Source organism: Puccinia triticina, chromosome 6A (genome assembly GCF_026914185.1).
Source record: "Puccinia triticina chromosome 6A, complete sequence".
NCBI classification, from domain to species: domain Eukaryota; kingdom Fungi; phylum Basidiomycota; class Pucciniomycetes; order Pucciniales; family Pucciniaceae; genus Puccinia; species Puccinia triticina.
In genome coordinates this window covers 4,624,887-4,644,489 of record NC_070563.1, presented here as the reverse complement: position 1 = coordinate 4,644,489, position 19,603 = coordinate 4,624,887, and the positions used below count along the sequence as shown (strand labels likewise).

The window sequence follows — 19,603 nt, the reverse complement described above, 5'->3', positions numbered from 1 at the left end:
AGAATTCTAGATAAAAATTACAGTCTGGCACTCTCTGGAGAGTGCAACACATCCCCCTGGTGACTGTGTAATGATTTTTTTTCTTTCACCATCCGGCCATAGTTCACTCGCACCAACCTTCAACCCCCAGACCCCAGTTTTTTTAATGCTTTTCCTCACATAATTGTGCTGCTCCTGCTATCCTAAGGCCAATGATGTTGAGTGGTCTGGATATAACAGGTCCACAGTGTGGAATTCATAATTGAAAGCCAGTGCTACTCAAGCACCTGCATATGATAAGAGCAATCAGCACTATTTTTTGAGCCATGCAAATGGAAATAAAGGTACCTGTGATGAAATAATGCTTCAAATAGGAGAAACTTTTTGGAAAACATTTGGGGAAAAGTACTAGGCAAGGTGCAGATTCCCGAATGAACATCTATTCACACTTCCAACTTGAAAATTATTTTATGGCTCATACCTTGGTAAAAATGGTAAGGAAAACAAACTCCAGTATCTTCACATTTCATATTGCTTGGAGTACAATTCCACATTACACAGGTCTTCCTAGCTTTGAAAGTGTTTGATACTTGAAGAATAAAAATTGATTTCAAACCAATTTCTGCCAAATTTAATATGGGAATTGGCATGACATAAATATGCTCAAAGGATTCATCTGGCAGCTTGCTGATCCTCTGAAGTTGCTATATTTTAGAAGAACTTTCCATAATTTGATGTTAGGTTTGTTTTGAATGAAGAAAATCTGCAATGTAAAATATTCCCTGTCACTTGGCTAAGTATATATTTGAGCATAAGGATAGGTAAATTATTGGCAAAAATTGTGTGCATTGAAGCTCAATTCCACAAATGTGATCATGAAAAACCCAACACAAAACATTAGCAGAGGGTATTCATGTGTTGGAATTGAGTGAAATATTAGGGGGTTTCAAAGTAGACCCACACGTGCATGCAGGTCACTTTGCATAACCCAGTTTTGCGGGGAGACTGCAAGTTGACGTTCAACATTTGAGTTGAACACTGGCTTGCCTTGCCTTGCAAGTGGCATGCGCGGGTCTACTTTGAATCCCGCTATTATCCCAAAAAAACTTGAACTAATGTTAAACCTGAGTTGGGAATAAATTGAACAAAGAGTTAAAGTTAAAATTGAACTCACATCAGACCTAATTCAATATAAAATTACGGCTTGGCACTCTCTAGAGAGTGCAAAACATCCCCCCCTGGTGAGTGAGAAGTGGTGCCTCCAGAAAAGAATGAGACATGCCAATTTTCTAATTCTCTACCCCTGCAAGGTCCACATAGCACATATTGCGTTTACTAGAAAGCTTAGACCGGGGTGGTTTTTGAAATTTTTGTGTTCCCAAAATTCATGTGGTTAGGATGGAGTATTGATTTTTCCCAAAACCCAAACCCAGCTTGGAAAGCTTATGCAAAGTCAAGCAAGCTGTCCAACTTAATACATAAAAAATTTCCAATCTTACACTGGATGGCAACAGCAGCCCGACGGCGGCTGAATCCTCCCTTCCAGGCCAGAACCAACCCAATATTCCACCCACCATCAATCCAGTTACCCCTAACATTAATTCATCTATCTGCCCTCTCCTTACCTGCTTTCACCACTCCCTCAGGATTCTTAGCCAATCTCTGGCTGATGTTTCCAAAGCTCCTCTCTTGCGTAATGTTAAGCTCATGCGCAATCCTGCCCATTTTATGTGATAAAATGATATTTTTTGACAAGCTAAGGGTCTATCACCCATGACTGACTGACTGATACCCATGGAGCCCAAGCACTGTGGACCATGGCTTGCAATAGTACACTCGTAAGCAGGTGTTAGATGGGTGGGCTTATGTCTCACCAGAGAGCTCCTGGGTCCTGCGTACACAACATCAGAGAAATCTGGGCCAGGGCCAAATTCAGGTGTTGGAATCAGTCAGATGAAGCCACCCACAGCCCTCAAACTCACCCAGGCCAAGCAATTTCTTTGAATTGATCAGTCACGATCTTTCACACCTGTGACTCGTTCAAAGCAAGCCATCCAAGGGACATGTCCGCCCTGGGACTCAATAGGGCTAAGGTAGCACTTGAGTGCTTGCCACTCCTAATGGAGTGGGCTGATTCCACCTGCGTTTCAAGCCTTGCAGGATGTGTTATCCATCTGTAATCTCTGCTGATTAGCCTGAATTGTTTTCATACAAGGCGCTGAAGAGAAAGGAATTCAAAATGGAGAAAACAAACTTTCTGAATGCATGAGATGTAAGATACATCAATAATCAACAAATAGCTAGTAAGTGGGTTTACCTCAAGGCTAAGCTTCCATCTCCTGCTCCTCCATGTTCTGTCAATCTCCCAAGCGGCTTCCCCTGTAGGGACCATGGCTCAAATTGTACAAAGTAGCATGTGCAATAATCTGAACAGTTGCCGGAGTATTCAAAGTAGCATTCATCAAAGCACCACTACCAAACCCTCTGTTGATTCACCCAGCCAATCATCTCGTTTTGTTGATGGCTTCAGCCCAGTGCAACCCCTACCCGGGCACATCCACATGACAAGCATGATGGCCGCCAATCAGTCTGATATACACTGTTGTTGAACAGCCAGCACGTCTGCACCAAGTACCCATTGGTGCAGCCAAACAGAGCCAGGATTTGGCGGCGGGTTTAATGGGTGGAGTGGAGGCTGGATGACAAGAAAAATGCTGGGAAAGTCAGCAGGGCAGTCAAAAAAATTGGATGGGATGGGAGAAGCTCACATCAATAGTTTCTTTTGGTTGGGTGGGTCAGTGGATGGTTGGGTGGTGGCAGGCAAGGGAGGGGTAACTGGATTGATGGTGGGTGGAATATTGGGTTGGTTATGGCTCAGAAGGGGGGATTCAGCCGCCGTCGGGCTGCTGTTGCCATCCAGTGTAAGATTGGAAATTTTTTATGTATTAAGTTGCACAGCTTGCTTGAAATTGCATGAGCTTTCCAAGCTGGGTTTGTTACGGTCCAGATGGCCTAGCGGTAACTGTCAGCCTTAGAGTCAGTGCAGCTGACCTAAAGTTTGCCTTCATCATTATTTCTACCTCAACTCTCTTATCTCTTTTCATGCTTAAGGTTTAACTTTGTTTTGACTTCAGATTATGTTTTCTCATGGAATTCAAACCATAGTGTCCACTGGCCACTTTCCAACAGCTCAACTCCTTCATAGAGTTCCTTGTTTGTGATGGGCAGGCGCAGCAGCGCCTGGTAGGCGCAACAGAGCGCTCCAACCACATGAACATGTGTGATTATGTCAGCCAGCCTTGAAAATTTTCGAAGTCAGGATCCCCCATGCAGCTGGAGGATACACAGACTTCAGCACACTAGAACCACACCCCAGATAACCCCAGGATCACCACCAAAGAGATTAGCACGCTCCCAGTATACCTACCGTCACAGGCGCCTAGGATATTGACAGTAAGTAACCTCTTTCACTGAACCTTGTTTACCTCAGAGGTACAACTCTGTGTCTGCTTGATTGCTCTTCTTTTTGCTAGCCTTTGCCCCATCTTTGATCACAGGTCTGCACCTGTTTAGACATCATCAACCACAGGATTCTGCTGCTTTATATCCTTCTTTTTCTGTGGTTTTTGTAAGAAACAAACCACATAGGTTTCCCTTTAAAGAACCTTGACTATCCAGAAGGAAGCTAAAAAATTGTGGCTGGAATAAACTTGCCTAATCCAGAAGCCCTCCATGTTTTTTGGTGAGAGGAGGCTGTTGCACTCTCTAGCACAGCTTGGCAGCACTCCTTCAAGGAGGTAGCATTGCCAGTGGACGTGCATACCCACCAGAATAACTTTTAATATCTGTTTATCTTGAATCTGCTCAGTCTCTTTCTCTCTTTCTCTCTCTCTCTTATATTTATAGTTTCTTTATCCCAAGAAATCCAAATATTGCCCCCCATATCCTTGTATCCTGCTGTCACTATAGAGACTCAGGCTCACAGTAACCATCACCCACGGACGCTCTGTGTCTCCCCTGCAACAAAATAGTATAATCACTTGGAAGAGAGTGACAAGTCCGGTGTTTGAATCCCGGTGGACCCTAACCCTGGCTGCTACCACTTCTGCACTTGGACAACTACACACCACCCATTCAACCTTCAACCCACTTATTAGTTGTCCACTTTATATGTATAAAAACTCTTCAATTTCAATACCCATTACCCAATTGAATCAACCTGAAAAATGGTTGCACCCCATCCACCCCACAAAAACCCACATCACAACTCATTGTCCCTAGTTGTTAAGATTACCACATCCTCCACAGAACTTGGCCCCATAGAAATAAGTACTGGAAAAAACATTACAAAGCCAAAAAACAAATATTCTTGCAGGTAGATATCATAATGCCAAGAATTACACTTAAAAAAAAAAAAAAAAAAGGTTTGGGTTTTGGGCAAAATCAACACTCCATCCTAACCACATGAATTTTGGGAATGCAAAAATTTCAAGAAGCACCTGTTTACAAGGTTTCTAGTAAAAAACAATAAGCCCCTCCTTTGGAGGCTCCCTGTGGGACAGTGTCCCCCCTCCAATAGAGGTATTTAGTTAAGTTAGTGCTAATACTGCAAACAAACTCAGAAAAACTGGGTATGTTGAAGAAACCTCATTTAATTTTACGGACCTACTTCGCGCAGCAGCGGAAAACTCTTTGTGCACAGAATTGACCGTCCCCCGACGTTGAGCCCGCTGTGCGCGCAAGCCAAAAAATACTTTGCGCACAGTGACTTCCCCCAAAAGAAGGACGTGATTTTTCCAGATTTTTTTTCGATGGATCAAAAGAGGGGGTCTTACTTGCCCCCTCCAAAAAATATTGGATTTTTTGAAGGTGTCCTTGTGATGCAAAAAAAAAAATCATAATATTAATCAAAAAAAAAGGCACCCGCTACCCCGATAGCCCACCCCGGGGCATTTGTACCTGCTCAAACTTAAGTGGTCGGGTACCCTACCCCTCGAAAAGAAAGTTCGAGGGGCAGCAGCTCCGGGCCCGGCTATCCCCCAGCCGCCGTGCCGATGGCCGGCACAGGCCATCGAGCGGAGTCGCACACTCCCCCGATGACCGGCCAGCACATGCGTGCATGTGGCACAAATTACCGGTCATCGAGGGGATTATGTACTCCTCTCGATGGCCAATCTATCCCGGTCATCGAGTGGAGTACATACTTCCCTCGATGACCGGGTCCATGCCGGTCATCGAGAGGAGTACATCCTTCCCTCGATGACCGGGTCCGTTCCGGTCATCGAGAGGAATGTTCACTCCTCTCGACGACCGGAGCTTGGTGACCTGGTTGCTCCGGTTGGCGAGAGGAGTGAACACTCCCCTCGATGACCGGAATGGACTCGGTCATCGAGGGAAGGATGTACTCCTCTCGATGGACGCCCTGTTCCGACCATCGAGAGGAGTACACTCCCCTCGGTGACCCGATTACTCCGGTCGTCGAGAGGAGTGAACATTCCTCTCGATGACCGGAACGGACCCGGTCATCGAGGGAAGGATGTACTCCTCTCGATGACCGGCATGGACCCGGTCATCGAGAGGAGTACATACTCCCCTGACCCGATTGCTCCGGTCATCGAGGGAAGTATGTACTCCACTCGATGACCGGGATAGATTGGCCATCGAGAGGAGTACATAATCCCCTCGATGACCGGTAATTTGTGCCACATGCACGCATGTGCTGGCCGGTCATCGGGGGAGTGTGCGACTCCGCTCGATGGCCTGTGCCGGCCATCGGCACGGCGGCTGGGGGATAGCCGGGCCCGGAGCTGCTGCCCCTCGAACTTTCTTTTCGAGGGGTAGGGTACCCGACCACTTAAGTTTGAGCAGGTACAAATGCCCCGGGGTGGGCTATCGGGGTAGCGGGTGCCTTTTTTTTTGATTAATATTATGGTTTTTTTTTTGCATCACAAGGACACCTTCAAAAAATCCAATATTTTTTGGAGGGGGCAAGTAAGACCCCCTCTTTTGATCCATCAAAAGAAAATCCGGAAAAATCACGTCCTTCTTTCGGGGGAAGTCACTGTGCGCAAAGTATTTTTTGGCTTGCGCGCACAGCGGGCTCGACGTCGGGGGACGGTTGATTCTGTGCGCAAAGAGTTTTCCGCTGCTGCGCGAAGTAGGTCCGTAATTTTATCAACATTTATTTTTAAGACTGATACTGATCATCACTAAAATTTTGAGCCCAAATGTGAATAATTTCACCAACTCAGCCCTCCCCTTAGTTTTCACTTTTTGTGAAGAGGGCAAGAAACTTAGCCATTCTTCAAAATTGAAGCCTACAACAGGCCTTTAAATCTTGAGCTATAAATCATAAAATCCATTATTTATTGTATTCCAAGCCTTCTTCTTGTTGGATGAAATGTCAATTACATGTCACATGTTACAGTCGCGGGCTTGGAACAGTTTCTAGAAAATTCTCTCTACACTTTCTCTCAGCAGATTCTCTCAGTGTTATCTCTCAGCGAATGATCTCAGAACAATCAAAGTCAAGCTCAGAAATCAAGTACACCATCACTTCAACTCAAGATTGGTTCGGACCAAGGTCAAGTCGGTGATACAACTCAGTCTTGATTTGTTGCTTATCTCAATTGGTCAAATCTGTCAACTAGTGTCTAGTGACCGTGGATTTCCGTGAACAACAAATCATCAGAGTAGGATTGTTCAGGGGGAGGAGGATATGTACTTTAATGTTGTCTAGTCATTGGTTCCTGATTCTTTAACTTAACTTATGTTTTTTTTTTTGCTCAGTTCACTATCCCTCAATTTCAAGTTTTCTCAAATAAGTCTGTTGTTAAAATAAAACACCAACAACATAGGTAAAAAATAAATCACTTATTTTTTTCAGGATTCGAATGTTTTTATCAACCTTGATTTCTTTGTCTAGTATTTACTACTACTGGTTTTCTAAGAGTTGGCAATTGGTAAGATCTTGATAAACTACACTCCTATAGAATAAATCCTTCCTGGTTGTCTGAGGCTTCAGTGATTCTTGAAGGCAACAGATCATTTCACATCCTGCAAAAGGTTGCAAAGTTCCATAGAGTTTTTTTCTTCATATGATTCAGTATGTTCCCTGAGCTTAAGAGAAACACAGAAGATGGAAACGGTACTGGAAATTTGAGGGTGAGCAAAGACAGTTGATGTTTGAGAAAACAAGTTGAATGGTGGAGCAAACAGGACTGTGAAAGTAGAAACAGTTTAAGACCAGGCAGATATGCTAATGATGAGACAAGGAAAGTATGCTGCGACCCTTTCCATCTAATACTGGACTCAAAATTGTTCTACTATCAAGTCTCCTTGTTCAATGCTTAGATACATTGGCACTATTATCTTGCCTTCATCAGTCATTAGGACTGAAAGGAGCACATAGTACTGTTCCAAAAATAAGAAAAAGTTGCATTTCTTTTGAAGGAACAATGAGAGAGAATGTTGCAATGACTGAGAAACATTACAGGATTCCACAAAAAAGAAAATAGTACATGTTGCTTTTTTCTGTGGATGCACTCAGACATCCAGATATTGTGCCCTTCATTTTTGTGAAGCCTTGCCAGAATCTTCCTGTTCTACACTGATGGATGAGAATAAAAAATGCAGTATTTGTCGGTAAGTAATTTCTTTTTCTATCTCGCAAGTGAACTGTGTGTTATAATGGGTTAATACAACCTTCAAGATCTAGACAGAAATTATTTCAAAGGAGGTAAATTGAGACAAATTTTCAAAAGAACTAGGGAAAGCAGTAATGCGGGTCGATGCGAGTTTCAAATATGCTCCAGCTTCTCTTGGTAGGCCTTTTCTGCAGGCGTCATACCCTCGTGGAGGTTGTTTGCGATCAACTGAAGCCTGTAAGAGTTACTCTTGAGAACAGTCGAGTTGGTGTACAGGAGATCAACTTGCTCGAGTGAGAGACCCTTGGTCTCGGGGATACTAAGAGTGCAAAGGTATATTGAGATCCATTAGAGTCAGAGAAACTCTAGCAAACGGAAAGGTTTGGGCACTCACAAGAAGAATGAAAACAGCAGAGCTGCAAAACACAAAGCGGCCCAAAGCCAAAAAACTTTGACGCCGAGGCCAGCCTGACCAGCTCCTGTGTCAACTAAGTAAGGAGTGATGAACCCGATGAAAAAGTTACTGAAGTTTATAGAATCAGGAAAAAATTGGTATCAATTACATTGCGGTTGGTCAAAAGAGGTAGGGACTCACACTGCCCAGTTGGAGGCGGTTGACATCGCCATCTGTTTGCCACGAGTAGCAAGTGGGTAGATTTCACTAAGATTCCAAAACTGTCTATCAGCCAAGTTGCTCGCAGATCTATCATCCACAGTTCAAACATACCTCGTAACGACCCAGGGGACGGGACCTGAACGATTTCGAGGAATAGGTTCAGCAAATCAGAAATTACTTAAAATCAAAGCGTGTTTCTTACCCCAGGTTGCGGCAAAAATTCCGATGAAGATGCAAGAGAAAGCTACAAGAACTTTCTGGGAGGCCATGTTGTTAGCCGAGGTAAACGTTCCGACACAAGCAACAATGAACTGTTCAAGACGCGCCGAAAGGCAAATGGGACATGTCAGACCACTGCGAATTCCAAATATTTTTTTAAAATCACTCACTTCGCAAGCAAACATCATCGCCGCTCCAGCGATCAACATTGTTCTACGACCAACTTTGTCCACTGCCCAAATTCCTGGGATGGTAGCCACAACGTTCACCTAAAAAAAGTGATGAATTAGATTCAGTGTTTCCAATTTGAATTACAGTAAATTTATATCTTATGGATCGAAGAGGACGTACTACGTTGGTTGCGACTGTCACCAGGAAGGCGTCTTTGATCCCTGAATTCTTGAAGAAGGTAGTACCATAATACTACAAGGTGTTTTGTTTTTTAGTGATGCGCCAAGTGTCAGACATCTCATTGCGGTGATTCGAGTTTGAGAAAAGTCGAGCTTACAAAAAAACTGAAGAAAACCAGTAGATGCAAATCTCTGTAAGTTTCCCTTTGGCGTCAGAATTTGCGAATTTGGATATTTCACGTACAAGTTGATACCCGACTATGGATTCACCAGATAAGTGGAAACGAAAAAGAGAGGTCAGTCTTCGTTGCATCCATTCAGCTTGACAGTATTTTTTTTCAGGGATGTACCGCTTGTTGCCAGCCTTGAACCCTGTAGGTTGCCAATCATTTGAAGTGAGTCAGTCTTCTTTATTTCAAACTCCTTATTCATCTCTTTTTCAACTAACCCCAGTCCAGTCAACGTCCTTTGCAGGTTTTTTCTCTTATCTGTTTTGAAACAGTCGAGCAAGGTCGTCTTTCCGAAAGATCGCTCTTTTTCCAAGCTGGCCATAATTTCTGAGAATTCCGCTTGCACATCTGGGTCATCATAGGGAGCACTATACAGTCGACTCAGGGACTTCCAGGCTTCATCTTCTCTCCCCTTGAGAAGTAAATATCGTGGAGATTCTGGCAATATGGCCAAACCAATCACGAGGATTGCTGCCCAAACAAACTGTTTTCCATACCAAGGAATTGCTTTTTCAGGGCGTGGTTTGTGGCTGGAGAGATAGGAAGGTGCCGATCAATGAACATACCTGGATACCAATAGGAATGCGGTAGGAGTTGGCACTATCGAAGTCTTTCGTCGCGTTGACCGTTCTGAGGTTGAAATGTAAGATAGCACGTCAGCAGCGATTGCCAGTTAAGATAACCTCGCAAGATGGCGTACACTGAAGCCACTAGTAAGCCGATAGTGATCGCCCATTGCTGGAAAGGAAAGCGCACATTAGCATTTGGTTGAAAATGCAAGGCCCAATAAAAACATTAGCGTACATAACATGCAACAACACCCCCGCGAATCCATTTTCTGTCAAATAGATTAAGGTCAAATGATTCATTTTGAATAAGCTAGCTATTCATAGTAAGCTCAATATGCAAGGGTCCTATACTCAACGGTGCACATTCCGATTGATACATTGGCACCAGACAAGATGCAACACCAACTCCCAGACCGGCGAATACCCTCCCAACGACGAATAACGGTATGGTGGTTGATGCAGTTTGCAAGGCGACACCGATAGAGAAAATCGCGCATGCGATCATGATACCTATTTTTCGTCCATACCTATCTCCGATGGGATAAGCCAACAGTGCACCAACGAAAGTCTGACATGCACCCACGCATTATTAGTACACGAGCGAGATTCACATGAAAAACTGGTGTAAAGGATAGACCTACTCCAACTGATAGGATACTGGTAACCTGTATAACAAAAAAACGTGTATACATGTTAAAGACAGCCTCAAAATTACAGAGCAGACCATGAGCTGACCAGGGAATCTTGGCCGGTGGTAATCATGTATTTACCATCTGGTCCAAGCTGTCCAGCAGAGCGTAACCAGAATGGCATTGCTAGGAACAGAAGCATCAGTGATCAACGGGCAGGAAGGACCGACGGGAAGAATGTGAAGTTACCTTTAACTCCGGCGATGTAGCTGAAGTATCACACGAAAGATTCAAGGTTTAGTGTCCATCCCGGATGGGTTGATATTCAAGGAAGTGTGTATGGAAAAGATAGTTACCCCGTATCGTACCCATAGCTAGAGGCCACCGACTGAGTCAATAAGCGTTTCACGGGAACGATTGAACGAGAGGAAGATCTGGCCGTAACTCACAGAAAGCCGCCAAAAGCGGCGAATCCGGCTATGATGATAGCCATTTTGCTGGATTTGCCCTCCGGCGGGGCGAAAGTGACCGGACCGGCCATTACCGCAGGCATCTTGGCGAAAAAGAACCAAAAATGTCTTTTTAAGTCGTAATGGGCGTGAGTGTATCACTGATGGGGTGGGTAAGGAATCAAATTTTAGATGGGCGAGCCTTCGGTGGCAAGGGGGCACCCCTTGGTCTTTTAAGTCAATCATTTGCGCCTTCGGCTGTCGAGAATGTACAGTAGGCGAAACACCCAACTTGCGATTTCATGTTACCACCTGTCATGATTGTATGGGATACCTACATCTTCTGTATGGCCACTCGCCGGGCTTTGGAAAGCAGATCCAGCGGAAAAAGTCGGCATTGATCAATGCCAAACGCGTTATGGGCCAAGCAAAATACATCTCAGTCAAACACATGCCCACTTTGCCCGAGCCCCTGGCACTTCATATATGTGTGGGGTAATTTGAAACATGGCCTAGGCAATTGCTTGCTCCGCATGACGCAGAATATGTAACACTTTAGCATGTGGATCGATTTCGATGATGATCCGGTGATTTTTTATGCGTCACATGGGGCGTCCAGCAGCACCGGCATTGGTCAACATTATTAGTCTCATCGCGTCCACACAGACGTACCCGCTTTTGCAGGTAAAACATTATGCGCCGTAACATCTATCGGATCCACTACTTATGGACGTACACACAATGAAACCCGATGTCTCGGTTCCGAGCCGAAACCCTTTTCAGCTGAGAAAACTGGCCCCTACGGGCCCCCATATCACGAATGTGGGGATATATTTCAATACATATTTACACTGTATTCCTTTTTTCAGTTCTCATCGATGGGACCCATCGCCGACGAAATCGATGACTGATGAGTGTCATGACGCAACTACCAGAACGAAGGCCAAAGTCTGCCCAAGTGACATCAACGATTGAACTTGACTCATCGCACAAATATTTGCGTACGGCAAACCTAGCAGTAGCGGGGAAGCCAGGCAATCTCAAAACACAGTACATAATCTCCCGCGAAGCACATCGTGCCCACAATGCACATGCATGCACATTGTGCACCCCATGTATAATCTGCATGTGGAAAAAATCTATTGACATGCAAGAATTGGTCTTTTGGTCTTTGATCTTCTTTGGTTGATGGATTTCGAATCAAGATCCCAGGGGCTTTGGCGCAGAGATTGGCCGTTGAAGGGAAGAAAACGTGGACAAAATGTGGCAAGATCAACGGGACGTATCGCTTGTACCTACATACGTAAAAGCGAACCTGAAACACAGCACAAACAACGAAGGAATGTTAGAGCTCGGCTGCTATATCTCCACGGAAAATTTGAAATGCCACTTCTTCTCGATGGTCACTATTTGCTGACTCTTTTAACTCCTTCCAACCATCAGGACCCAGGAAACCCCCCATAAATGACCATGACCAAAATGTATGGATTTTTGGGCAAAAACCAAGAATGGTACGCACAAAATGTGTATGAATGACCCTTTTTTTGGTCAAACGTACACACCACAAAGGTATGAAAAAAAGTCTGGGGATGGGAGGGTAGTAACTTAAAATGTATGCGAGTCAACAAACTTAGCACAAGTCCCTCCCGTGCTCGCGGGGTGCGAGCACCCTCCCGCCAGGGAGGGACTTGCCTGTAATGTCGAGGTTCTTGTGTGACAAATACCAGCCAAATGAATCATCTGTCACAGGAATTACAGATTGGTTGCCGGGGCAAAACACTAGGGGGCTTCAAAATTGCCCCAGGAAGTGTTCCAGGAAAAATGAGCGACCTGGAACGCTTCCTGCGGACCTGTGCTGCTTCTTCCCATGGCCTTCCAGGACCTGCAGGACCGCAGGAAATCAGGAAATTTTTAACCCAAAAAAAGAGCAATCGGACCAATTTCTCAAACCCCCGTCCCCCGGATTTTTTTTTCGGCTCCCATCCAACACCCGAATCACCTACATATGTGCTTAAAGCTGTGACCCAGGGTTCGGGACGGGGGGTGAGACTCATCCCGACGCCCGTATCCAATTTTACCCGGGTAGACACCAAAACACCCGGGTGTTCTTCTTTTTTTCGTCTGTGTGTCACCAGCGCCCACCAGCGCCAGATACTGCTTCTTGAAAAACCCTCAGAACATCTCCCTGAAGCTGCAGCGCCATGAAGAGGAAGCAAAACCCAGCTCAACCTAACCCCAAGCCAGAAACACCAGATCCTACTCCAAAAACTGTGATTGAAGTTGATGGAGATAGCTGAAGAAATTAAGGCCGGAGGCGAGCGGAACGGGCAAAGGAAAAAGATTGGCTTAGCCGATAGCAGACAAAAAGTCTGAGAAGAAGACTATTTTACTCAATCTTAGGGGCTAAAGTGCCTAAGCAGAGAGTCTCGAAATGGGGCTAAAGTGCCACTCAAGGATTCAGTTGAGTCAGGACTGATGGTTTTCTTTGCTTCTAGTCTAACGTGTTTTAAATAGACTAGATACAAAGTGTTTGACTTGTGGGTGCAAGTTATTCAAGCATAATGAATAAGAAAAAAGTCAAACAGAATCAAGGAGACATGAAACATGTGTTATGACATAGAAAAAAGGAAATGGTTAGGAGAGCTGAAACGAGTGAAATTCCAACAATAGCAAGTCAAAGGCAACATTTCTAGGACGCAGAATTTGCACCGTAGTTGGGTTTGGACTCACTTGAAGCCGTGTGATGGAGTGGCAATCTGCCAGGTTGTCCTCAAGAATGGCAAGATTTGCGGTGAGAAGCTCAAGAGAGACAGAAGTGCAAGCACAAAAAACTTACACAAACATTTTAAGACATCAATGAACACTACCAGATCTCATCTGAGAAAGTTCTTCAAATATTTTCCAATGCCACAAACGAATTCGATATCAATTAAAACCAATGACTTGAGATATTGACCAGAAACACCTTGAAAAGAGCAAGTGAGAATTTCCCTGAGGAAAAGACCTTTTGAAGTTTGAGTCAACTATCTCATGAACCTCCACGCGTACATCAATGAGGATGCATATGCAATATGCATATTTCATTGAATTACATCTGACATAAACTCTGTGGACAAAACTTTGGCAACCTTCCATTAGTTTTAAATTGCAGGTACACACAAATAACCCTGCAGGTTATACCACCATTATCTGATCTATAGTTTTGGGGGTGGGAATTTCTGCTTTCAGCCAAAAAGGCTACAGGTACCCGGGTGAAAATCAACTATCTCTAGTATGGAATTTCAAGAGGTTTTTCTACACAAAAATTCACCCATTATGTTGTAAATATCTGGGATTTCAATTGGGATATAAGTATAAGCTGGTTAGGCTACAGAATTAAATATTCAGATTTATTAACATACCAAATTTCATAAATATTTAGGGGTTTACAGAAATAAATTAAGTTCTGGAACACTCTACTATAGAGTTTCACAGATTACCTCCTGGTTGAGGTTATTGTTGTGAGGCGGTGTGTGCAAACTCCACATTTTTATTATGGAGTAGTCAAGAGACAGGCAGGGAGGAGAAATGGATCCACATGGGTTTTCCCGCACCCCAGAATATAACTTCTTTATTTGCTAAAAAAATGGCCTGAGAACCTACACTAGAGATCGCGAAGTGGACCCGCGGGCGGGTACCCGACACATGGCGTCGGGTACCCGCGCGCGGGTGCCGTGTACGGGTCCGGGTGCGGGATTTTGGGCAAAAAAGCACCAGGTACCCGGATACCCGCCAAAAATACCCGCGGCAGGTGGGTCTTCCCTGTTACGGTCACTGAGGGGGTTGTTTCCTCAAGATGACCGGGACAGATCCTGGTCATCAAGGGGAATCAGCCCTCTCAATGACCGGGATAGAACCCGCTCATTGAGAGGGTTGTTTCCTCTCAATGACTGGTACAGACCCCAATCATCAAGAGGAAACAAGCCTCTCGATGAGCGGGGTCTATGCCGGTCATCGAGAGGGCTGTTTCCTCCCGATGACCAGGATCTGTCCCGGTCATTGAGAGGAAACAACCCTCCCGATGACTGGGACAGAGCCCGGTCATTGAGAGGAACCATCACTCCCGATGAACAGTCTAGTGTAGCTGTCATCGAGTGAGGGTGTTGGATAAAAAAAAGTACAAGTACCCGCGGTACCCGCAAAAAGTACCGCCAGTACCCGCCCGCGGGTGCCGTGTACGGGTACGGGTGTCTGAATATCACAAAAAACACCGCGGGTACCCGGGTCCACTTGGCGATCTCTAACCTACACATTGCTGATCTTGCAATGATTGTCCCACCCAGCCTTACTCTTTCAAAGAAGCTTGAAAAAGGTGTTTGAAGTCCACATTTTGCCTGCCCGGCACAAGAATGCCTCGTCGGTATGAGCTCCGCTCGCTGCTAGGCCGGCGGCAGCGCTGGGAGGGGAAAAGGTGTAGGGGTGACTGCCCTCACGGATCGGTCCAGAAAGAGTTGTACGGATTCGAATTGATAGCTGTGGAAGTGGTTTTGAGTTGTTTCGCCGGGGTTCAGATCCTCGGCGGCGGTTTGGTTTGTTGGAAAAGGATCTAGGAAGGGATTCTTGATGGGAGGGGGGTCAACTCTTGGAAGGGACTCTTGATGATGATTTGGAAAAAGTGATGGCCTTATTTCTTGCATCCAAGTTTGGTGAACTTGGACTCAGGGAGGCGACCTGTCACATACATTTCATCATCTCCTTGCGCGCCACATGCGCGCACAACACAACAGACAACAGGGAAAAAAAAGAAAACAAAACAAAAACAGAAGACACAAAGGAGAAACCAGAGAGATGAGGCAGACAAATAGACAAAACAATCAACCACCAGTGGAAAGAGAAGAAAGGGAGAAGAAGAATCAAAACCACACAAGAACCACAGACAAAACAAGAGACAAACCCACAGCTCATGCTGTGTTGGGACCAAGAATTTGAAGGGAGTGTACCACATGGGGAAATGAAACTGGGGAAGAAGATGAGAAGGATTGGGAGGAATAAAATGAGAGCTTGAGAGGCTGAGGATCTTGAGGTCTTGATGGTTGGAAGCTTGAGGTGTGGATTCTTGAATCATTTTGAGGGTCTTGAAGATGAAACTTTGAGGATCTTGAGGAATGAGTGAGGATCTTGGGTCTTGAGGCGTGAAGTCTTGAATCTTGAAAATCTTGAAGGGTGAGAATAAATCTGAGACTTGCTGATCTTGCTGGCGGCAGCAGCAAGAATGCTTCTGACTAGCGTTCAACCGCATGGGCCACCACATTGGGTTTCAGGAACCCCTCTTGATGGCCGCCAATGTAAGCAATCATGAAGTGGAGAAGAGAGTATGTACTCCATTTGATGGCCAGTTTCCTCGGCAGGCATGTACAAGCGTCGAGAATTCTGCCCGGTGGGAAGGAATCATCCTTGGCAAGCATGTATGTGCAGGTGGTTGCCGGGGAGCAACCTTGGCAAGCATGGAGACTAGAAGGTGACTTCCAAGGAGCAATATTCCCCCCGGGCCTGGCAAGCCAAGACACCTTCTGTTGTCTGGCCAGCCAATACACTTCCCTGCCATCCGCTGAAAGCAGCCTTTCTCGGCTATGTAGCTGGTACGGACTGCTCCATAGTGAAATCCTTCCTGATGGGCAGGTGCTCACCAAAGAACACACATCCCAGTGTTGATGAGGTGTACCCGCTGGCCAAGCCGCGGATTCAGAAGGTGGAAGAGCCCAAGAGGCTCTACGACATAGTTAAGGTTTTTTACGCTTTCGTGGTCCTGGTGGATGATCAACCATTGCTGATTGTATCAACGCAACTGCCTCTATTTTTGGAATTAGAGAAGGTTTATTCAATTCCTTGGTTTTCCCTTCTAAATTTCAATAGTTATGTCAGCCTGTTTAAATGTGTCTGATAAGGTTGTTGAAAGAGGAAGGATTAAGAGATGATATTTCTTTTATAAGATTTTTGTTTTTTCTCTATTTACAAGTTTTGTTCTTTGAAGCTTTTAAGAAGGGAAATTACCTAGTAGCAGGCCATGGGGGGGTTCACAATAGGATTTTAATAAAACTTTAGAGTCCATTTTAAGGACTTTGTGAATCAATTTTTAGAAAACGTACAAGTTGTTCTGATTGCCAAGGAACACCCAAATGTGAACAGCTTGGAAAATTTATAAAACATTGTTCATAAAGGCCTTAAAATTTTAGGGCCTGTACCATACAAAATTTGTTTTTTTGGTGCAGGTAAAATAGTTTTTTTTTTTTTGCGCTTTTCTGTTTTTTTGAAAAACACATTTCTGAAAAAACAGAATGTGAAAAATGTGTACCACAAACATCCCACCATGGCTTCAGGATATCCACAATCAACCACCATTGCATCCACATCATCGGAGATCCAGCACACCCAACACAACCAACACATCCACCACCCAGCCATCCAGCCATGGACAATCACGTGTTTGCAACACTTGCTGCCGCCGCCACATCACTCATGGAGATGAATAACATATTGATTTCAGTCGCTGCCGCCGGGATCGCTTGCAAATATCTTGGAAGCATTTGGAATACGTATGCAGCATACTATACTTGCTTCCTACTCGACAAAGTCAGACCAGACCTTTTCCCTGAAATAACCCAAATGGAACGAGCCACTTTCAACAATCTTGTTGAAGAGTTGTCGATGAACGGGCTCCTTAAGAATGGAAGATCAATCTCGGGCAACTAGCTAAAAAATTGTGGACTCAATATGTTGCCTACAAAAATCAAACTTGATTGACTGTTGTTACCCTTTGTGATTCTCAACCTTTTGATTGTTTGTCTGCCAGCTTTTTTTCTTTTCTCTTTGGTCTCAGGTCATTTTTCTCTCACATTTGGCCTTGTTCCTCCCTTATTGATAAGAGCAATATGAGATTGTGACCAATACCCAATGAAAAGACCATGTGATCAGATGCAAGACAATCATATCAATAAGATCAGTTGATAAGAGCAATAGAGTGTGATTGAGAAAGAAAACCAGAGTGCGACCAAGAAAGAAGACCATCTGATTGTAAGACCAAGTCATACAAGCAATAGATAACGGCCATGAAAGACAAGATCTGGCTAATAAGAGCAATAAATCACATTCAGGAAAGACACTGTATTGATCAATTGAGAAACACAACAGTATCAATCAATCAAGAAAAACAACTGTATCAATTGATCGAGAAAGACAACCGTATCGATCAATCAATTGATAAAGACCACCATATTGATTGATCAAGAAGGAAAACCGTATTGATTGATTGAGAAAGATGCCCGTATTGAAAAGAGTGATAAGAGCGTAGTAGATTGCAACCAAGTGACTGTTGTTTATTATTGATGTTGAAAAGGTGAAGCACAGAAATAGATCAGCCAGTGGAGGAAGGAAAGATGCCAAATACAAGTCATGCTTACAATTCATTTTTTCTTTTTGTTTTCCTTTGCCTCTCTAACCTTCTTCTCCAGCCACACCTGGCAAACATGATCATTGGCAGTCCGAAGGACGGTAAGGAAGGTGCGGGCCGAGCCGTTGTTCTCGAGTACGGATGCAAAATCGACGTAAGTTTCATCCAAGACTTTGTTCAAGTATCGCTCAGCACAAAGTTGAAGTGCAGTATCAGAAAAGGTAGTTGAGGCATCGGAGCAGGCGTTGTTTGCAGGTTGGGTTCCGATGTGGGTGGTGGGATGGTGTCCATTAGGACAACAGGGTCAATGAGATTGTCAATGGACTTGGGCATGCTGCTTGGATGTTGGTGCAGTGCAGAGAAGTGGAAAAATAGCTTCCAAAAATCAGGGTCAGACCTGTTTTTGAAAGCACCCATTTTTGAGGAAAACTATTTTCCGGATATGTCAAAAAACAGGCGCTGTGGTACGTGTTTTTTGGTGAAAACAGTTTTTTTGCAAATAAATTAATTTCTGGGGGAAAAACTGTTTTTTTCCCGGCTATGGTACAGGCCCTTATTAAAATCCTATTGTGAACCCCCCTGATAGAACACTCTGATGAATATCAAGATAAAAAAGATGCCTTTCTTTTTCAATCTGTTTTGATCTATTATGTTAGATCCACGTCAGTTTCCACTTGAGTAGATTGACTTCATTGAGCATAGAAGTCCTTACCGGACACAAGAGGATTTCTTGTTTCTATCCAGCTAGTGCGCTTTGGCTAAACGGCAAAGGAGTCTTTCTGTGTCATCTTCATTTATAGCAAGCAAACATCCCTTCAGCCAGCTATAGACTTTTCAGCCTAGTTAGGAACTTGAGTGGCTTACCAATTGAATATCCTGCTCTTTGAGCGGAATTGGTCTTGGTCTGCTCTTCTTTGATGTTGTCTAGATGAAGGGATGAGGCATGAGCTCTCATCTGTTCATATCTCAATTTAGGAATCCAGCCGCTTACCTTTGGCGCTTGCTGTGATCCTTTTGGCAAGTATCTTGTAGCTGGAATTTTCCACAATATTATTCTTCCTGCTTGCAAGTGTTGTACCTGTATACATCCATAGAATGTTATCATTTTTCCAACTCCGCTGCGCTGGTTTTGGACTGCAGGCGCTGGTTTGCTTTGCTTACATTTATCCGCAGCTGAATTAGACTCCACCATCTTTCTCAATTTAAGAGACCAATTTTGTTCACCAAGGCTTGCATCCTCACAGTTGTTGCCATCAAGATGATGGTGTAAAGTGCCTAGGATGGGCCAATGAGTTGGTGGTACTAGTAGGACCTGTGAAACATTTCACTCTATCAGTATAGCTGTAACTGAGAGGCTTGCTCAATGAAGGCCCAGCCATATCAACACAAGGTTTTGATAGGAATACAAAGAATAACTCAACTTTGTTTCATGGTTTTACCTAAAAAAAGCTCAAGGTAATCAACAGTATATTTGATTCTTGAATTCAAGG

General features: G+C 44.3%; 1 protein-coding gene across 1 annotated transcript; it reads right to left on the bottom strand.

The window, feature by feature from the left end:
- Positions 1–7,778: 7,778 nt before the first annotated feature.
- PtA15_6A558 (uncharacterized protein) lies at positions 7,779–10,791 on the bottom strand (the record flags this gene model as incomplete). The annotated part of the gene is made up of 20 exons (XM_053170276.1): positions 7,779–7,944; positions 8,020–8,148; positions 8,221–8,286; positions 8,353–8,377; positions 8,444–8,552; positions 8,631–8,729; positions 8,812–8,883; positions 8,969–8,975; positions 9,055–9,068; positions 9,161–9,182; positions 9,259–9,524; positions 9,607–9,670; positions 9,741–9,778; positions 9,845–9,878; positions 9,966–10,177; positions 10,251–10,274; positions 10,345–10,424; positions 10,488–10,507; positions 10,595–10,612; positions 10,688–10,791. 20 exons carry the CDS (start codon positions 10,789–10,791, stop codon positions 7,779–7,781), a joined length of 1,569 nt encoding a protein of 522 aa, XP_053021484.1.
- Between the last annotated feature and the right edge of the window lie 8,812 nt (positions 10,792–19,603).